This window comes from Rana temporaria, chromosome 2 (genome assembly GCF_905171775.1).
Source record: "Rana temporaria chromosome 2, aRanTem1.1, whole genome shotgun sequence".
Classification (NCBI taxonomy): domain Eukaryota; kingdom Metazoa; phylum Chordata; class Amphibia; order Anura; family Ranidae; genus Rana; species Rana temporaria.
Genome location: NC_053490.1, coordinates 137,496,285 through 137,514,865, shown reverse-complemented (window position 1 = coordinate 137,514,865; position 18,581 = coordinate 137,496,285). Strand labels below are relative to the sequence as shown.

Here is an 18,581-nt window from a genome sequence, read left to right as displayed (position 1 = left end):
GTGAGTGGTTATTAAAAGTCAGCAGATACACTTTTTGTAGCTGTTGACTCAACACAGAAAAGGCTGGAACTCCACTTTAATCTAGAGAAACCCCCATTAATGTCCACGGGGTCAAAAGCACACCATTCTACTTTAAAAGTAGCCAATGTACCTTTTTGAGCGCCAGGTGTCAAAGATACAGATGCCTGAACACTTGTGTGATATCTTTATTGTTAAGTGTACTGGACCTTTGAGCTACATAATGCTAAGGTGTGTTCACAGGTTGTACAGTAGAATGGCACTGTTCCTGATCCAGCACTTTGTTATATCAGGTTAAAAAGACCAGCTTGCTTATTACTACAGATAAGTCTTTAGCCACCTCACCTGTTCTTCGTAGATCTTCTCACGACGGTTTGCTACTTCATTCCTTATGATAGTGCCAATGTATTCTATCACCATAGTGTGCTTTTCCAGATCTTTGGCAGCATAAAGCCCTAATCCTTGAATTCTAGATCGGGCCAAATATACATTGTTTTTCCATTCTGTCTTTAGCCTGCGGTACTGGGATGACTTGGAGTGCACAAACTGCTTACTGTAAGGTGTATTAGTCTCCCCTGTGAAGGTGCTCTGATAGGCTTTGGACATGCTAGTGCTGTTCAACGTATGCGGCCTGTCGAAAAATGTGTTAAAATGTTAACAAATCATATACTTTTACAATGCAAGCATGTTACTTTAATATGAACGTCTTTAAAAGTTCTATACAATTCCTCCCTATCGGAAGAGGAATGGGAATTGGCCTTGCAACCATACCTCAACGGAAATTTCTGCTATTTATCCAATTAAAATGTATACACAGGGCCACCTACTATACCCCCCCCCCCCCCCCCAAACAGTTAGCCAGAATATATCCCGCACAATCTGAGCTATGTCCTAAATGCCAGCAGGCAGTTGGAACATACTACCATGTCATCTGGGATTGCCCATTCATCCAGGACTTTTGGGGGCATGTGCTTCTAGATATCAATGCGGCCACCAACCACTCCGTATCGATAGATCCCAAGGTGCTTCTTTTGGGTATAACAGATTCAGTAACCCACTCTACCCACACAAGGCTTTTGATATTATATTTGTGTCCCCCCCTCCGACCGGCGCCTCCATTTATAGTGTGGGCACCCAGCTGTGACAGCTTTCGGCTTCACGGCCGGGCACTCCCTGCGCATTCGCGGGTCGTGCTCTACGAGTGGCATGTAAGGGGGCGAGGAGTGCTTAAAGCAGAAGTTCCACTTTCAGGTGGAACTCTGCTTTAAGAGAGTAATGTAATTGTTAATTGTAACGTAATGATTCTAGGTGAACTAGAGGTGGCCTCTGCGCCTCCCAGATCCCATGGGTAACTCATTCTCCCCATATGCATGTCCTCCCCCCTACTTCTATTATTGATTCTATACAAACCAATATATTATTTGAACTGCTTAACCTCTTTGATCGCAATCTCCCTACCCGGCCCACCTGCTCTAGACCTTTTTATGTCCAGCAATATACCAACAAAAATTTGGGACTATTAATTTACTGATTCATGTGCCTTACCACTGTATGATTAAGTTGTACTGATGCTTTATTTTGCTAATAAAAACGTTTCTGTTAAAAAAAAAAAAAAAGTTCTATTTTATTTTCCCAATGCAATCAATGGATCAAAAGGCAATCATAGTTTGGATTGAAAGTGGTCAAATTACTAGATATAGGATCAGCCATAACATTATGACCACTGACAGGTAAAGTGAAGAACATTGATTATCCTGTTACATTGGGATCAGAACATGGGTGTGATATATTGGGCAAGTATAAGGATTTGAGCAACTTTTGTAGAGTCAAATTGTAATGGCTAGACAACTAGGTCAGAGCATCTCCAAAAACTGCAGCTCTTGTAGGCAGTTCCCAGTCTGCAGCAGTCAGGACCTACTAAAAGTGGCACAAAGAAGAAAAACTGTTGAACCGGCAGCAGGGCCATACGCGAGTTAGGCTCACTGATGTGCGTGAGGAGTGAAGGCTGGCCTGTGTACTCCAATCCAACAGAAGAACTGCTGTAGCTCAAATTGCTGAAAAAGTGAATTCAGGTTCCAATAGAAAGGTGTCAGAACACACAGCGCATCACAGCTTGTTGCATACAAGGTGTCTAGCCGCAGATCGGTCAGTGTGCCCATGCCAACTTATGTCCATAGCTAAAAAATAAAAATAAATAAAAAAAAGTCTACAATGGCCAGATGGAGCCTGCTTATTAGGTGGCCTGGCCTGATAGGTTCCTCAAACAATTATTGAACTTAACGAGTTTGAGGTGTTGACGTGGCTTCCAAATACTTCAATTGAGCATCTGTGGTGCCAGTTACTATAGCATATTTTCAGACTAGTGGAGTCTATGCCTCGAGGGGTTATGGTGGGTGGTCATGATGTTATGGCAGATATGGTGTAGATATTTCAGCAGGCATAGGCACAGTAAGTGCTCATTAGTTAAAAATGCAGCCATATTCTACACCCTACAAATTTAATACCAGAACATTTGCATTTAGTTGATGCACTATGGAAAAACTCAAAACACAAGTACAACTGGGGTGTTAAATTGGCCACTTACCTTTTATAATGGGTCATAATCTTCCGCTCGGATCTGGCACAGCCAGTTGGGTTGATCATTAAAGGCAGTTCCATTAAAGGATGTCGGCCATATCGGAAGAGATAGTTTTGACAGTTCTCCACCCCAGGCAACTATATGCAAGACAAAAAAAAAATTATTATTCTACATGCCAAATTTTCAAAATACCATAACAAAGGTCCATTCAAGCTTGATTACAAATGCATGCCACCTTTAAAAAAAATGTAAGCACTGTAATGCACATTCTCACAACACCTGCATTTTGAGAAATACATACAAAAATATACTGGGTTGCAAGACATGTGTGGAACAATTAACCTTGGCAATATCTGCACAATGTAAAAAGGGATCATGCATTAGTTTACCAATCACAACTATAAAAGTTCCTTTGCAAATTGATGAACAGAATTCTGAGCACAAACATTTCAGTGCAAATCAAAAACTAAACCTTAGGTGAACAGATGATATAATGTTTACCCACTGTTTTTCATTTCATTAATGCAGACATAATAAAAAAAAATTAAAAAGGAAAGGCTTATTCATAGGGGCACAGATGCCTTTGCAGGGTGGAGAGGCATTTGTATCTGCATGCAGGCATCATGTTAATGAAAGTGCAGCATCTGTACTGACCGACCTGCACCTCCAAGTGTGACAATTAACACACCTCCTAGCCTACCTGGCAAATTTAGATGTGCAAGCGAGTCTATACAGCTGCTGCTTCTCCATTGAAGAACACAGGCTGCCTGCACGCAGCTTAACCACTTTACCTTCAGAAGATTTACCCCCCCCCCCCTTACGACCAGGCCATTTTTTGCGATATGGCACTGCGTTCATTTAACAGACAATTGCACGGTTCTGGAACGCTGTACACAAACTAATGTTTTCGGCTGAGGACATAAGGATGGAAGAACAATGTCCTCATTAATGTGAAAGGCCGAAACAACCTTTGGGAGAAAAGAAGGCTGCGGCCGCAGCACCACCTTATCCTTATGGATGACTAAGTAGGGAGCCTTGCAGGACAAGGCCGCCAATTCAGATTCTCATCTGATCGAGGTAATCGCCACCAGAAAAAACACCTTTTGTGACAGAATCAACAAGGGAATCTTCCGAATGTCCTCAAATGTCAGTGAGGACCAAATTCAAGTCCCATGGGGGCAGTGGAGGGCGCACCGGAGGGGCCACATGCCGGACCCCCTGCGTATCAAGGAGTGCGCTGCCAAGAGACGCTGAAAGTAAACAGCCAGAGCCGAAATCTGACTCTTAACCGTACTCAAGACGAGAGCCTGGTCCACTCCCCGCTGTAGAAACAGCAGAATCCGGGACACCACGTATGTACGGGGGTGCCACCTCATCTCCTCACACAAAGATGTAGGCCTTCCACGTACGATGGTAAATTCTCCTATTAGTAGACTTCCGCGCACGCAGCATGGTAGAAATCACCGAGCCTGACAGGCCCCGGTCCTTCAACACCTGGATCTCAACAGCCACGCCGTTAAAGCCAGTGACTGTAAAGCAGGGTGGAAGATCGGACCCTGCAACAGAAGATCTTCTTTCAGGAGTAGACGCCAGGGGACGTCAGCCACCAGACGCACCAAGTCCGTGTACCAGGTGCGGCGTGGCCAATCTGGGGCGATCAGGATTGTTGGAATCCCCTCGGCTTCCACTCTGCGCAGCAGGCAAGGAAGAAGCTGCAGAGGAGGGAAAGCATAGATTAGGCGATAGTGACCCCAAGGAGCCACCAACGCGTCTGACGCGTCCGCCCACGGGTCATTTGACCTGGCCACGGACCGTGGCACCTTCTGATTGAGACGGACGCTAGAAGGTCCATGTCTGGAGTGCCCCACTTTTGGCACAGACTGTGAAACACCTCCGGGTGAATTGACCATTCTCCCTGGTCCAGCGTTTGGCGACTCAGGTAGTCGGCTTGCCAATTCTGAACACCCCAAATGTACACGGCCGACAGAGCCGGAACTGACCTTTCGGCCCACCGAAGGATGTGTGCGACCTCCGTCGCCGCAGCCGAGCTCCTTGTGCCTCCCTGATTGATGTACGCCACGGCCGTGGCGTTGTCAGACTGGATCCTGACAGGTCGGTCCTGCAGATCCAGGGACCACCTGGCAAGGCACAGCTTGATCGCTCGGAGCTCCAGAATATTGATCGGCAGGCGGGACTCCTCCTGAGTCCAGCGCCCCTGGGCTGACTGGGTGCCCCAAAGGCCCCCCCAACCGGAGAGGCTAGCATCTGTCGTGACCACTGTCCAGCGGCACGGCAGAAAAGACATCCCCGTTCGGAGCACCGGAGACGTCAGCCACCACACCAGGGAGGACTTGACCAGATCAACTGAATCTGGAAATCCAGAGATGACGGGAGCTTGTCCCAACGTGACAGAATTTCCTTCTGTAGCTCCCTGGTGTGGAATTGGGCATATGGGACCGCCTCGAAAGAGACCACCATCAGACCCAGAACTCTCAAGCAGAACCGAAGAGACGACCACTTCTGGGTCGACAACTGCTGCACAGCAGATCGCAGGGTCTTCAGTTTCTCCGTCGGGAGGAAAACCCGCGCCTCGGCAGAATCCAGGACTAGCCCCAGGTATTCCAGTCTCTGGGACGGAACACTGACTTCTGGATATTCAGAAGCCAGCCGAACTCTTGGAGAGTCTGACACGGGATAGACCCGTCCTCCTCTAACTCTGAGCCTGAGGAAGCTCTCAGGAGAAGGTGGTCCAGATATCCCACGATATCGATCCCTCGCTGCCTTAGCAGGGCCAGTATCGGGGTGAGCACCTTGGAAAAACCTGTGGTGCCGATGCCAGACCGAACGGGAGGGCCACAAATTGAAAGTGGTCCTCCCCGACCGCAAAGCGCAGAAATCTCTGGTGCTTTGTGCACGCCATGAAGTCCCCCTGATGGAGTGCCGCTATCACCGAGCGAATCGACTCCATCCTGAATTTTTGCACCTTGACAAAGCAATTGAGGGCCTTGAGGTCCAGGATTGGACGGACCCCTTCCTTCTTGGGGACCACAAACAGATTGGAGTAAAACCCCTGAAACCATTCCTGCAAGGGAACTGGCACAATAACTCCCCTGACCAGAAGATCCTGGACAGCCCCCGCCAGAGCCAGCCGGCGTTCCGGAGGAAGCTGGAAGGAAATAATCTGTTTGGTAGGCAAGAGAGAAACTATCTTGTACCCCGGGGAAACAACTTTGCAAACCCAACGGTCGGAAAGAAGAGACCTCCACCGAGCCGCAAATTCGCGAAGCCGGCCCTCCACCCGAGACACGGGCGGGGGCAGACCTTCATGCGGAAGCAGGTTTGTCCGCAGGCTTGTGGTACCAGGCGCGCCTCTGCCCCGCAGCGGGGGCCTTAGCACCTTGCAAATTTTTTCCCGCCGTGCTGGGCGCACGAACAAAACGCTTGGGGGTAGTAAAGGAGGGCCCCTGCTTACGGCGAGGCTCCTTGCCCTTCCCAGACTGTGGAAGCAGCATGCTCTTACCACCCGTGGCATCCTTAATGATGTCATCCAGGGATGACCCAAAAAGCCGCTCACCCTTAAAGGGAAAATCCACCAAGGCCTTTTTTGAGGATTGGTCCGCAGACCAGCATTTTAGCCACACAAGGCGGCGCAATACCACCGCATAGGCGAAGGCCCTGGAAAGCAAGGGGAGCGTATCCAGGACCGACTCACAGACGAACATCAGACCCTGACCCAACTGTTCAGCCAGGTCCTTAAGGGTCTCGGAAGCACCCTGTGCCTCCAGCTCCTGTAGCAGGAGCTTCGCCCTTTCGGTCAGAGTCTGTGACACTAAAGTCCCGGCCAAAACAGGCCTCACAGCCGAACCCACTACAGTGAAAAGGGAGCGGGCCACAGCCTCCAACTCTCCTATCAGCAGGGTCCTTAAAGGCAGGAGCCCCTTCCACGGGTAACGTGGTGGCTTTGCTCAATCTGGACACAGGAAGGTCCACAGAAGGAGGAGAGACCCACTTTTTACAAAGTCCTCCTCAAAGGGATAACAGGTCGCAAAGCACTTTGGGACTGCAAAAACTTTCTGTGGTGTATCCCATTCCTTGTACAATAAATTGTCCAAATAAGGAACACACGAAAAACACATTTGTAGCACGCGGCGGTTTGCGGAACCCAAAAGGGACCGGCATATCTGGTGCCTCCGCCAAAACCTCAAGTCTGAGTTTCACGCACCGCAGAAATAAGAGCTCCAACACATTCCTTGTCGGCAGGTGCCCCCCGCCATATCCTCAAGTTCCTGAGTATCACGCCGCGGAAATAATAGCTCCAACATAAGCAACTGACCCTGAGGCAGTCATCCTCACTGTCCACGTGGGTTAAGCCCGCATCCTCTGACAGTACAGAACCAGAGCCCGACGCGATAGCCGGGCATGGTTCTGTGTCAGAGGCATCCCCAGAAGCAGGCATCCCCAGCAGCAGGCTTAGGGAGGGGGCGCTTTTTACCCCCCATCCGGGCACTAGCTGCTTCAAACCTCGTGAGAAAAGCCTCCAGGACAGCCGACATTGCCTCAACAGATGTGGCAGGGGGAGGGGCATCAAGGGTTAACGCAGGCATTTGTGGGGAAGAAGTACCTGGTTCAGGCTCCATAATGCCCCACCGCTGTGTGCAAAGCAGAAAACACCCACGGTCACCTTCCGGCCGTTACAGAGTATGGGGGCCCCCAGGGAAACTCACCACCCCACCCGGTGCAGCGCGAGCTGAGAGGAGTCTGAGGCGTGCTGAGAAGCCGGCTGCGCTGCTGTCTGTCCCCTCAGAGATTCGCAGTCTTTCTGAGCGGTAAAACGGCCACACGAGGGCAAACGAAATCCAAGATGGCCGCAGTATATCCAAAAAAAACGCCATAGGACCACAGGAAAATAGCCGCCGAGCCATATAAGGCGCGACCACGGCAAAATGGTGGCCGTTGCGCATTTAAAAAGCACTTGGAGTGACAGCACCTCAGCGCAGCACAGAGTACCCAAAAGACCCTCAGTAAACACACAGCCCCCTGCAGTGAACACACACAGCTCCCGCGAACACACAGGCCCCGGAGTAATAAAGAGACCCCTGAAAGCCCCCCCTCACAGCCGCTACCCAAAAGTGAAAGGAGGGAGAAGAAATAAGGGAGAGAGGAAAGCATGGCAAACCCTCAGTCGACCTCCCAGGGGAAGATTCCAGCCATACCACCTTACCTGAGCAAGGGGCCACTACTTTGCGACCACGGGCTGGAGGTATCCCAGACAGAACCAACGTCCGCATAAACGGCATGGCTGTCGGCCAGACACACTGTGACAAAGCCATAAAGGCCGGTCATATGTGTGCCCTAGAACAAGATGTTCCCCGGCCGCCCCTGGAGCAATGGGGCCTGTCGTGGACGAACCAGAGCTGAGCTGAGGGCCGGCACACGCTCGTAGGCCGAACATGGGGGGACTACAAGAGTCTAAGACCCAGCCTGTCACCCATTCGGCAGTTGATCGAAGAATCTCAGGATCCAAAAATGCAGGAACAAACAATAAAAAGCGAAAAAAATCTCCAGAGTACAGGACTCCATAGTGCCTGTCCTCTCCTGTCGTTAGGCAGAAAAAAGACCTGAGGCCGTTAGCACAGGGTGTGGGTTATACCCGGGGAAATACGCCCCCTGGGAGGAGCTGCACTGAAGAAAAGTTAACACTTTAGGGGAAAGAGACCGTGGCTCCAGATGAGTGCACCTCGTGGTGAGTATGGACTCAGAAAAATCCAGTGGGTGCAGGCAATGCACGAAGCATAAATAGAAGCAAAATGGTATGGACAGCCGCACTCCGATAAATGTAAAAAACAATAAAAGCCTTTAATCCAGTAAAAAAACACTGCACAAACAGAGAAACAGCAAACGGTGGGATGATATAGCTGACGCGTTTCACATGGTCATAGCTATGACTAAGCATTGTATAACAATGTGAAACGCGTCAGCTATATCATCCCACCGTTTGCTGTTTCTCTGTTTGTGCAGTGTTTTTTTACTGGATTAAAGGCTTTTATTGTTTTTTACATTTATCGGAGTGCGGCTGTCCATACCTTTTTATTTCTATTCTTTTTAACACTTTAAGTGCTGTGTTTCTGCCTAAACCTCTCCTGGAGAAGAGCGGATATAACCCCTAAGGTCAAGGCTGCTGTGTCCTTCCATGAACGGAAGAGAAATATACACGGCCGCTGTACTGTCACTGGCTGGGAAGGGGTTAAACTGATAGGGCAATAAAAGGGTTAAATATGTGCCCAGCCAGTGTTTTGATATACTATACGTGCTGATTTTACTAAGGGAAAATCCATAACTTCCCCACTGACAGGACAGAGCTTTGCCCTGTGTGTCTTCCCGACGATCAGCGGGTGCCAGCGGTTATCTATTGGCCGGCACCCACTGATCGGCATCTGCTGTGTATAATCATAGCACAGCCGAGTCACTGGCAACATGCGCCCCCTACCTGGGGCAAGTGACAGAACATGTACATAGTACGTTATCCAGTGCAGCAGAGCCGCATTGCACGTAAGTGATACAGTCAGAAAGTGGTTAAATCTCCAGACGCAAAATTGTTTACACAGTACAGGCCCCTGCGAATGAGCCTCATATGTGCTCTAACAGAACTTACCGACTCTGCAATACGCAGTACTGCATGTAGCGTCAGTCCAAACATCTCTTCTCCTTTCAGATACTCAGGGAAAAGGCGCAGCATTCCAGTTTCTCTCCTCATCCGTGCAACAGGATCTGCAACGCGATTCCAGAGTGCTGGACAACAGAAAAACACAATAAATGGAAATGCATGATGTCCAGCTATAGATCAAAATTGATCTAGGAATATAAATGAACAAAGTTGAAAAGTCTGTGGTGGAAGCAGAAAAAAAAACTCTAAGAGCCGGTTCACACTGGGGCGGCATGACTTCGGGGGCGACTTGCAAATTGACTTCTGTATAGAAGTCAATGCAAGTCGCCCCGAGTCGCCCCCGGAGTCATACAAGAACGTTTTTCTAAGTCGGAGCGACTTGCGTCGCTCCTATTAGAACGGTTATATTGAATAGAATGGGATGTGACTTGTCAGGCGGTTGAGTCGCCCGACGAGTCGCCCCAGTGTGAACCGGCTCTAAAGCTGCCCAGTTTGCAGTCCAACTACCATACAATGTCCCTTTAGACTTATACATTACATGGTTGTTGGAAGGTTTAAACAGTTTGTTCTGTTTTCCAACCAAGTAGGCTTTTACACTGCACACATTTAAAGATCGTATAATCATGTTGCCAGCTTAAACATGTTCACAAATTTACATATAAAAACTATATATGACCATTCCTGTCAATAGTACTGCTCAGATAAAAAAAAAAAAAAGCAGAACCAAGCCCCATTGATTTACCAGTTTCAATATACAGTTACATTCCCTGCACATGTCGGGAATTTAACTGTCACACTGGTTCTGCTCTCAACCGACTAACCATCAAATGGCTTGTGTCTTTAACTGATCACATGTGAAGCACCATGGCAGTTTAAGATCAAACAGAGGCCAAGATGGCAGCTTCCCTGGCCGAAAAGGAGTTTAGTTCAGCTTTACAAAAAGGGTAATTTGTCACTTACTTAAAGCAGAACTAAACCCATTGATTTAATGATTTCCAAAAACAGTTACATTCATGACATGCCTTGAATAATAACTAAAAGGAAAAAAACGTGTTCTCCCTACGTGACCACGTCCCCTAGTGACGAATCGTTGTAACCCGGAGGATACGGGCGTTTGTTTTTAGAGCTGGCCGGCTTGTTTTCATGTTGGATGCCTTGTCTGATCATATTTGATGTAAGTGCATACCTATTTTTACCTATTAAATCGCGAGGATTTTACACTATTGTGAGTCCCTCTTCTATTTACATATATCCTGTTTGGCTGAGATGACTGACCGATTCTGACAGCTTTGAGTTGGATAAACTGATGGGAATATCTGCTTTGTATTACACCCTTACATGCTGTATTTGGTCTCCTTAAACAGAGACCAATAATATTCGGTAAGAGGCAGTGTTTGTCTTTGGTGGAAGTGCCTTCTCATCACCTTTCCTGGGATGTTTTATATTTTCTGCACTGGGGACACCTTCATTTGAAACTCCTGTATGGTGGACTTTTTGGATCATTTCAAGATTCATCTATCAATACTTTATATTTTTATTCATTTATTTATTATTTTTTCACTGAGGACATTTATTCACTTATTTATATATTATTCACTGAATATAGTCATACCGTATATGTCACAGCTCACTGTATATGTTGAATAATAACTGTCACATTTGCCGTTGCTCTCAATAGAACTGTTAAGCTATCAAATGGCTGGTGTCAGATCAGATATCTAGTTGACAGACACCCATTTCCCCACTTCCGTTTCAACTACCTAGACGCATCAGTCCACATTTGAGAGCAGCGATCACTGTCATGTCACTCGTAGCCCAGCCCCCTCACAATTAGAATCACTCCCTAAGACACACTTAACCCCTTCCTCACCCCCTAGTGGTTAACCCAGGATTTGACAAATTTGCTTATAATCTAGGAGCCAGCTAAAAAAGTTAGGAGACAAAAAACGCACCCCGTCCTTCCAAGCTGCTGTGCAGAAGCAAACGCATACGTGAGTAGGGTCCGCATATGTAAACGGTATTCAAACCACACATGTGAGGTATTGCCGCGATTGTTAGAGCGAGAGCAATAATTCTAGCTCTAGACCTCCTCTGTAACTCAAAACATGCAACATGTAGAATTTTTTAAACGTCGCCTATGGAGAATTTAAAGTGTAAAAGTTTGTTGCCATTCCACGAGAGGACGCAATTTTAAAACGTGACATGTTGGGTATCAATTTACTCGGCGCAACATTATCTTTCACAATATAAAAAAAATTGGGCTAACTTTACTGTTGTCTTATTTTTTTTTTATTTTAAAAAAAGTGTATTTTTCCCCCAAAAAAGTGCGCTTGTAAGACCGCTGCGCTAATACGATGTGACAGAAAGTATTGCAACGACTGCAATTTTATTCTCTAGGGTGTTATAATAATAATAAAAATATATATATATATATATATATATATATATATATATATATATATATATATATATAATGTTTAGGTGCCGAAACAACTAATCGATTAATTTCATAATCAATTAGTTGTCGACTAATCGATTACAATTTTCATCGATTAATCGGCCAGTAACATAATGGTATTAAAAAAACTAAAATTAGTTCTTAGTACAAAAAAGCAAATCGCTACTGTAAATATTACTTTCACTGTCCCACAGTAAAAAAAATGAACCCCTTGCAGTAGCGATTATTTGCTCTTTTTGTACTTATTTTTGTTTTTTTAACCCCATTATGTTACTAAACATCTAAGGCCTGGGTTTACACCTCTGAACTGTATTGTGTTTCTGCAAAAAGCACCAAAAAACATTTACATGTTTTCCTATGGGACACATTCACATCCATGATTTTTTTTTTCAGCTGCTGCGTATTTGGAAAGGGCAAGGACTTTTTAACGCAAAATGGTGCCATTTTTTTTTTTGGTTCAATATACTTCAATGGAGAAGCTGCAGAAAAGCATGTAATGTGTTTTTGCGGCAATTTGTGTTTTGTAATCTGCCATTTTTTTTTTTAGGCTATTATCCGATTAATCGAAACAATAATCGGGCAACTAATCGATTCTGAAAATAATCGTTAGTTGCAGCCCTAATAATGTTTGGGGGTTCCAATTAGAGGGAAGGAGATGAAAAACGCATTAGAACTGCTGTTTTGCTACTTGTAATGTAACTACTTGTAATGCCAATGGCCACCACAAGATGGCGCCAGATCACAGAAGGAAGCTTAGGCCTGCAGAAGGCCGCAAAGCCGCGGCCTCAATTACCGGCAAACGCTGGCCAGTAATTGAGGCCGTGGCTTTGGGGCCTTCTGCAGGCCTAAGCTTCCTTCTGTGAAGGCCGCGGCCTCAATTACCGGCTATCGCGGCGGGGCCCACGCCGGCCGGTAATTGAGGCCGCGGCTTTGCGGCCTTCTGCAGGCCTAGGCTTTCCCGGGTGCCCGGATTTTGTTGAGCCCTTCCCTGCCAGTGTAATGTACACAGTAATCAGTGCATTTTTATAGCAGTGACCGCTGTATAAATGACAATTGTCACAAAATTGCGTCAAAAGTGTCCGAAGTGCCACCATAATGTCGCAGTCATGATAAAAATCACAGATCGCCGCCATTACTAGTGAAAAAATAAAAATGCCATATAACTATCCTTTATTTTGTAGACGCTATAACTTTTGCGCAAATCAATTTGCGATTTTTTTTTTACCAAAAATATGTAGAATACATATCGGCCCAAACTGAGAAAGAATTGTGTTTTTTTATATATTTTTTGGGGATATTCATTATAGCAAAAAGTTAAATATATTTTTCAAAAACGTTTTTTGTTTATAGCGCAAAAAATAAAAACTGCAGATGTGATCAAATACCACCAAAATTGTGGGGAAAAAGGGACATCAATTTTGTTTCGGTGCAACGTTTTCACGGCCGCCCAATGCTCAGTTAAAGCAACGCAGTGGCGAATCGCAAAAAATGGCCCAGTCATTGGGCAACCAAATCCTCCGGAGTTGAAGTGGTTAACTGCTTGCCGACCAGCCGCCGTATAACTGGCAGGTCGGCTCTGCTGGGCTAGAGCACGTAGCTATACGTCATCTCTCCCAGCAGCCAATAGGAGCACGCTCCCGGTCCTGTCAGGGGAGAAATGCCTGACCGTCTGTTCGTACAATGTATGAACAGCGATCAGTCATTTCCCCTAGTGAGTCCACCCCCCCCTACAGTTAGAACACACCCAGGGAACATACTTAACCCCTTCCCCGCCCCCTAGTGTTAAGCCCTTCCCTGCCAGTGGCATTTTTATAGTAATCAATGCATTTTTAATAGCACTGATCGCTATAAAAATGCCAATGGTCCCAAAAATGTGTCAAAAGTGTCCGAAGTGTCCGCCATAATGTCGCAGTACCGATATTTTTGGGGGATATTTATTATGGTAAAAAAATATTTTTTTTTTTCAAAATTGTCGCTCTATTTTTGTTTCTAGCGCAAAAACTAAAAACCGCAGAGGTGATCAAATACCACCAAAAGAAAGCTCTATTTGTGGGAAAAAAAGGACACCAATTTTGTTTGGGAGCCACGTCGCATGACTGCGCAATTGTCAGTTAAAGCGACGCAGTGCCGAATCGCAAACAGTGCTCTGGTCTTTGACCAGCAATATGGCCCGGGGGTTAAGTGGTTAATAAAGCAGAAAAAAAAAAAGAAGCTTACTTTGAGTGAGTGAGTAACTTCTATAGCTCAACAAATGCGAACTAAAATCGCCTCAAGAAAATAAAAAAAAATGTGTGCGTTTCTAGGGACGTATGCGTTTCTTCCTGGGACAGAGCTGATAATACATGGATTGTGCAATTTAAAGCTTGGGTATAGGTTTACCAGACACAAACAGAAGAGACATTTTAAGCAGTGGGCTGGCATGGTGCACTACAGCTACATCAAGACAAAACCCCTTTACCCACAGAGGAACCAATTAATTGGGGGTCAGAATGACTCCTGTACAGCCTGCAATATAGAGATAATTGGTGTCAGCTGGCTCTGCCAAGTGGCATTGTTTCTTGGAACTATAGGACCATCAACTGGAAGGTCAATTCGCCACTTTTCAAGAACCCCTAGAAACCACTAGGATTACCTAAGGGTTCCACTGAATCCTGGTTTAGAATGACCACTCTAGAAGAAGGAAGCTAGGCACCCTGCACACGTCCAAGTTTAACTTTTTTTATGCAAATACTATTTGTGACAGAGAATTTTACAAGGCCTGAACCACGGTAGTTCAATGCATACACTACCCCATCCACAATTTAAAATGAATTTTGCTGCAATGGCTGAAAAATAATCTCAAGATTTTATTATTACACAATGTGCGCCAGTGGCAGAAACTTACCCTGCGGAGAAGAATCTGTCATAATGACATCCTCATAACCATATTCAATGACCTGTACAGAAAATTCTGGCCGTCCGTTATTGTCACACACTCTACAGCGATATGAACATCGGCGATGGCTGTGGCGCATACTCCAGTAAATCCGGGTTGCCTCATATCCCACTGGGTACAGGGCAGTCACACTGTGGAAATCCTGCATTTGATGAGGCAGAAGTTGACCAATGGCATGAAAAACAAGCCCACCAACTCTGAACATGTGGATACGATCACCACGCCGAATAATGCTTGCAATCTGACTCACTTCATCTCGCTCAATATACACCCTGCGGAGGACCGTGAAGCAGCTCAGCTCTTGCTCAGTAGCTCCCTTTAACTTGTGCACAGGACAAAGCATGGTCTTGTCCTTGAAGAACATGCACTTGGCACGAATGGCACAGGCAAAGTGATAGACATTTGGACAACGTATTCGATTGCAGCTGTTTGTGGCACCTGTTTTCTGGCACAGGCAACACTTTGTAAGCAATCCACGATGCAGTGCCACTTCTACATTCATAAGTGCACCACCTTGTGTTTCATAAACCTCTGTAGACCATAAAGCACAATTAAGGTGCACCCAGAGATCAAGATCCAGGTTTAAAAGCCGTGCTGGTCCATCTGTAGCTCCATCACCTTCTTCATGGCAGAAGCAACATTTTCGAAGATCTTGGGGCAAGGTGTCAGGCTTTAGAGTGGTGCCTAATCTTTCTATGACCTCACACACCTCTTTCTCACAATGACGTGAACCAATTTTCTGAAAGGTAATCAGGATATGCAGTCTCTTCCAGCGGACTCCTTTCCACTTCTTTATTTTTGGTCGTGGGTCCTCCATGCTTTCATCCAAAGGACGTGCCCTCTGCTTAATTTTAATGGTGTCCATTATTTCCTCAATGACTGGGGATTGAGGTGGCGGCAGAGGACTTGGTGCAGGAGGTGGAACTGGCTCTGGCTCTGGTTCAGCAGCAGGAGGCTCCACAGGACTTGCAGGTGATGGGACAAAAGGAGACAACGGCGGTGATGTTTCTTCAGGTAAAACAGGAAGTTGACGTACATCCAGGTTGGACACATTGTTAACATAACAATGATTTACTGGCTTTTCCGCAACAGTCTCCTCCTAGAAGAAAAACATTAAAAAAAAAAAAAAAAAAAAGGATTATTTCTAGATTTTGACAGACCTAGAAGAAAACTTTTTAAAAGGCAGGTAATATATACTTTAGGCCTCTGTACCTAAAAATGTTATTATTTCTAGCAGCCAAGTAAGTTTGCAACCAATGGCATCTGCGAGTGCTTTAGATTGAGACTAAATTATAATATATACACAGGCATTACAGAACTGTATTTTGTAATGCAGGGCTCTTGATCACCCAAAACAACTATTTGACAAATGTGAACAAAGTAAAATTTTTGAGATAGAGGTTTAATAACTGACTTGTGCCAAAAGAGTAAGGATATCCAGCTCGCTCTTAAGTGTGTAACCAGGAAGTACAGCATCAAGTTGCTTCAACCAATCAGTGCTGTTCTCTAGTTTTCCAGGTTGAGGTTTGTCCTTCTCAGTGGCTTCACCTGAGAAAAGAAAGCATATAAAAGATTAATATATACAAAATATATACACAAAAAGCAAAGAAAACTATTAACCGCCAAGCTGGAAGACAAGTGTTCTAGTTAAAAGAAGAACTCAAGAAGAACTCAAGATGTATCCAATTCCGACAACCAGAATATGGATGTAAATGAGTCATGGCTGCTCTGTTGGAAAATGAAGGAAGATTTACTGCAAACCAGCTTCTTTACAATGCTTTTAAAGAATATGTTCACTAAGGCTGCAACTAACAATTATTTTCATAATCGATTAGTTGGCCGAATATTGTTTCGATTAATCGGATAATAGCCTTAATGGGCCAATTTGTTGTTGGGCAGATTACAAAACACAAATTGCCGCAACAACACATTACATGCATTTCTGCAGCTTCTCCATTGAAGTATATTTAACCAAAAAAAAAATGGCACAGTTTTGCGTTAAAAAGTCCTTGCCTTTTCCAAATACACAGCAGCTGAAAAAAAATCATGGATGTTAACGTGTCCCATAGGAAAACATGTAAATGAACTGTAGTGCGTTTCTGCAAAAAGCACCAAAAAACAGAGGTATGACCCCAGGCCTGAGATGTTTACTAACTTAATGGGGTTAAAAAAAAACAAAAATAAGTACAAAAAGAGCAAATAATCGCTACTGTAAGGGGTTAATTTTTTTTACTGTGGGACAATGAAAGTAATATTTACAGTAGCGATTTGCTTTTTTGTACTATAAAGGGCTAATTTTAGTTGTTTTAGCCCAGTTATGTTACTGGGCGATTAATCGATTATGAAAATTGTAATCGATTAATTTCAAAATCGATTCGTTGTTTCAGCCCTAAAGTTCACCATTACAAATATAAAAATTACATTTTTGTAGGTAAAAATAAATATGCATTATTTTATTTTTTGGGACTCTTTAACCGCTTCCCGACCGCCACATGTAGATATACGTCGGCAGAATAGCACGTACAGGCACATTGGCATACCTGTATGTCCCTGCCTAGACGTGGGTGTCTCTCCCCCGCTACATACGGCGGTCGGATTCCCTCGGGGAGCGATCCGGGACGACGGCGCGGCTATTCGTTTATAGCCGCTCCGTCGCGATCGCTCCCCGGAGCTGAAGAACGGGGAGAGCCATATGTAAACACGGCTTCCCCGTGCTTCACTATGGCGCTGCATCGATCGAGTCATCCCTTTTATAGGGAGACTCGATCGATGACGTCAGTCCTACAGCCACACCCCCCTACAGTTGTAAACACACACTAGGTGAACACTAAATCCTACAGCGCCCCCTGTGGTTAACTCCCAAACTGCAACTGTCATTTTCACAATAAACAATGCAATTTAAATGCATTTTTTGCTGTGAAAATGACAATGGTCCCAAAAATGTGTCAAAATTGTCCGAAGTGTCCGCCATAATGTCGCAGTCACGGAAAAAAAATCGCTGATCGCCGACATTAGTAGTAAAAAAAAAAAAAAAAAATTAATAAAAATGCAATAAAACTATCCCCTATTTTGTAAACGCTATAAATTTTGCGCAAACCAATCGATAAACGCTTATTGCAATTTTTTTTTTTACCAAAAATAGGTAGAAGAATACGTATCGGCAGAATTTTTTTTTTATATATATGTTTTTGGGGGATATTTATTATAGCAAAAAGTAAAAAATATTGCATTTTTTTTCAAAATTGTCGCTCTATTTTTGTTTATAGCGCAAAAAATAAAAACCGCAGAGGTGATCAAATACCACCAAAAGAAAGCTCTATTTGTGGGAAAAAAAGGACGCCAATTTTGTTTGGGAGCCACGTTACACGACCGCGCAATTGTCTGTTAAAGCGACGCAGTGCCAAATTGTAAAAACCCCTTGGGTCATGTAGCAGCATATTGGTCTGGTCCTTAAGTGGTTAAAGCATTGCACACAATACCAGCAAATTGTGGGTGCAATGTCACGGTCCTGCAAACTGTGTGTAGCTGTCTGCTTGTACCTCTGATACAGGCAGGCAGTTACACTCTGACAGGAAGTTCAATGAACTACCTAGAGTGATCAACAGCGCCCTGGTAGTTCATTGAGAACTACAAGTCTTGTAGTTTTCCAATTCACAGAACACTGGATGATATGGTTGGGTGGGCAGGCCCCTGCTTGCCGTCAAAATAGGGACATTGGGGAGGGTGCAGGGCCAGTGCATTTATAACATGTTACACCCGGAATATGGGTGTACCATGTAACAAAAGGTTAACTTATCCTTTAGTTCACAAATGGTGCTGCAGAACATGTCAGAAAGTAATGTTGTACGTTTACCTTTCCTCATATCAGGTACTGTTGGACCTTTGTGACCAGGAATTTTTTTGCTATACATCACTGTGCTTCTTTAAA

At 45.1% G+C, this 18,581-nt stretch overlaps 1 protein-coding gene across 5 annotated transcripts in view; it reads right to left on the bottom strand.

The window, feature by feature from the left end:
- Nucleotides 1-18,581, bottom strand: part of KMT2D (lysine methyltransferase 2D) — a 212,813-nt gene that overhangs the window by 11,938 nt on the left and 182,294 nt on the right. For 4 of the 5 annotated variants that reach the window (XM_040341168.1, XM_040341169.1, XM_040341171.1 and 1 more), the window contains 6 exons: nt 16,068-16,201; nt 14,603-15,752; nt 9,249-9,385; nt 2,603-2,733; nt 1,564-1,614; nt 364-649 (listed from right to left, as the gene is read on the bottom strand). In XM_040341168.1, coding sequence (XP_040197102.1) covers nt 364-649; nt 1,564-1,614; nt 2,603-2,733; nt 9,249-9,385; nt 14,603-15,752; nt 16,068-16,201 — 1,889 coding nt within the window. The remainder of the gene's footprint in view (nt 1-363; nt 650-1,563; nt 1,615-2,602; nt 2,734-9,248; nt 9,386-14,602; nt 15,753-16,067; nt 16,202-18,581) is intronic. The other variant, XM_040341170.1, reaches the window with a different exon arrangement.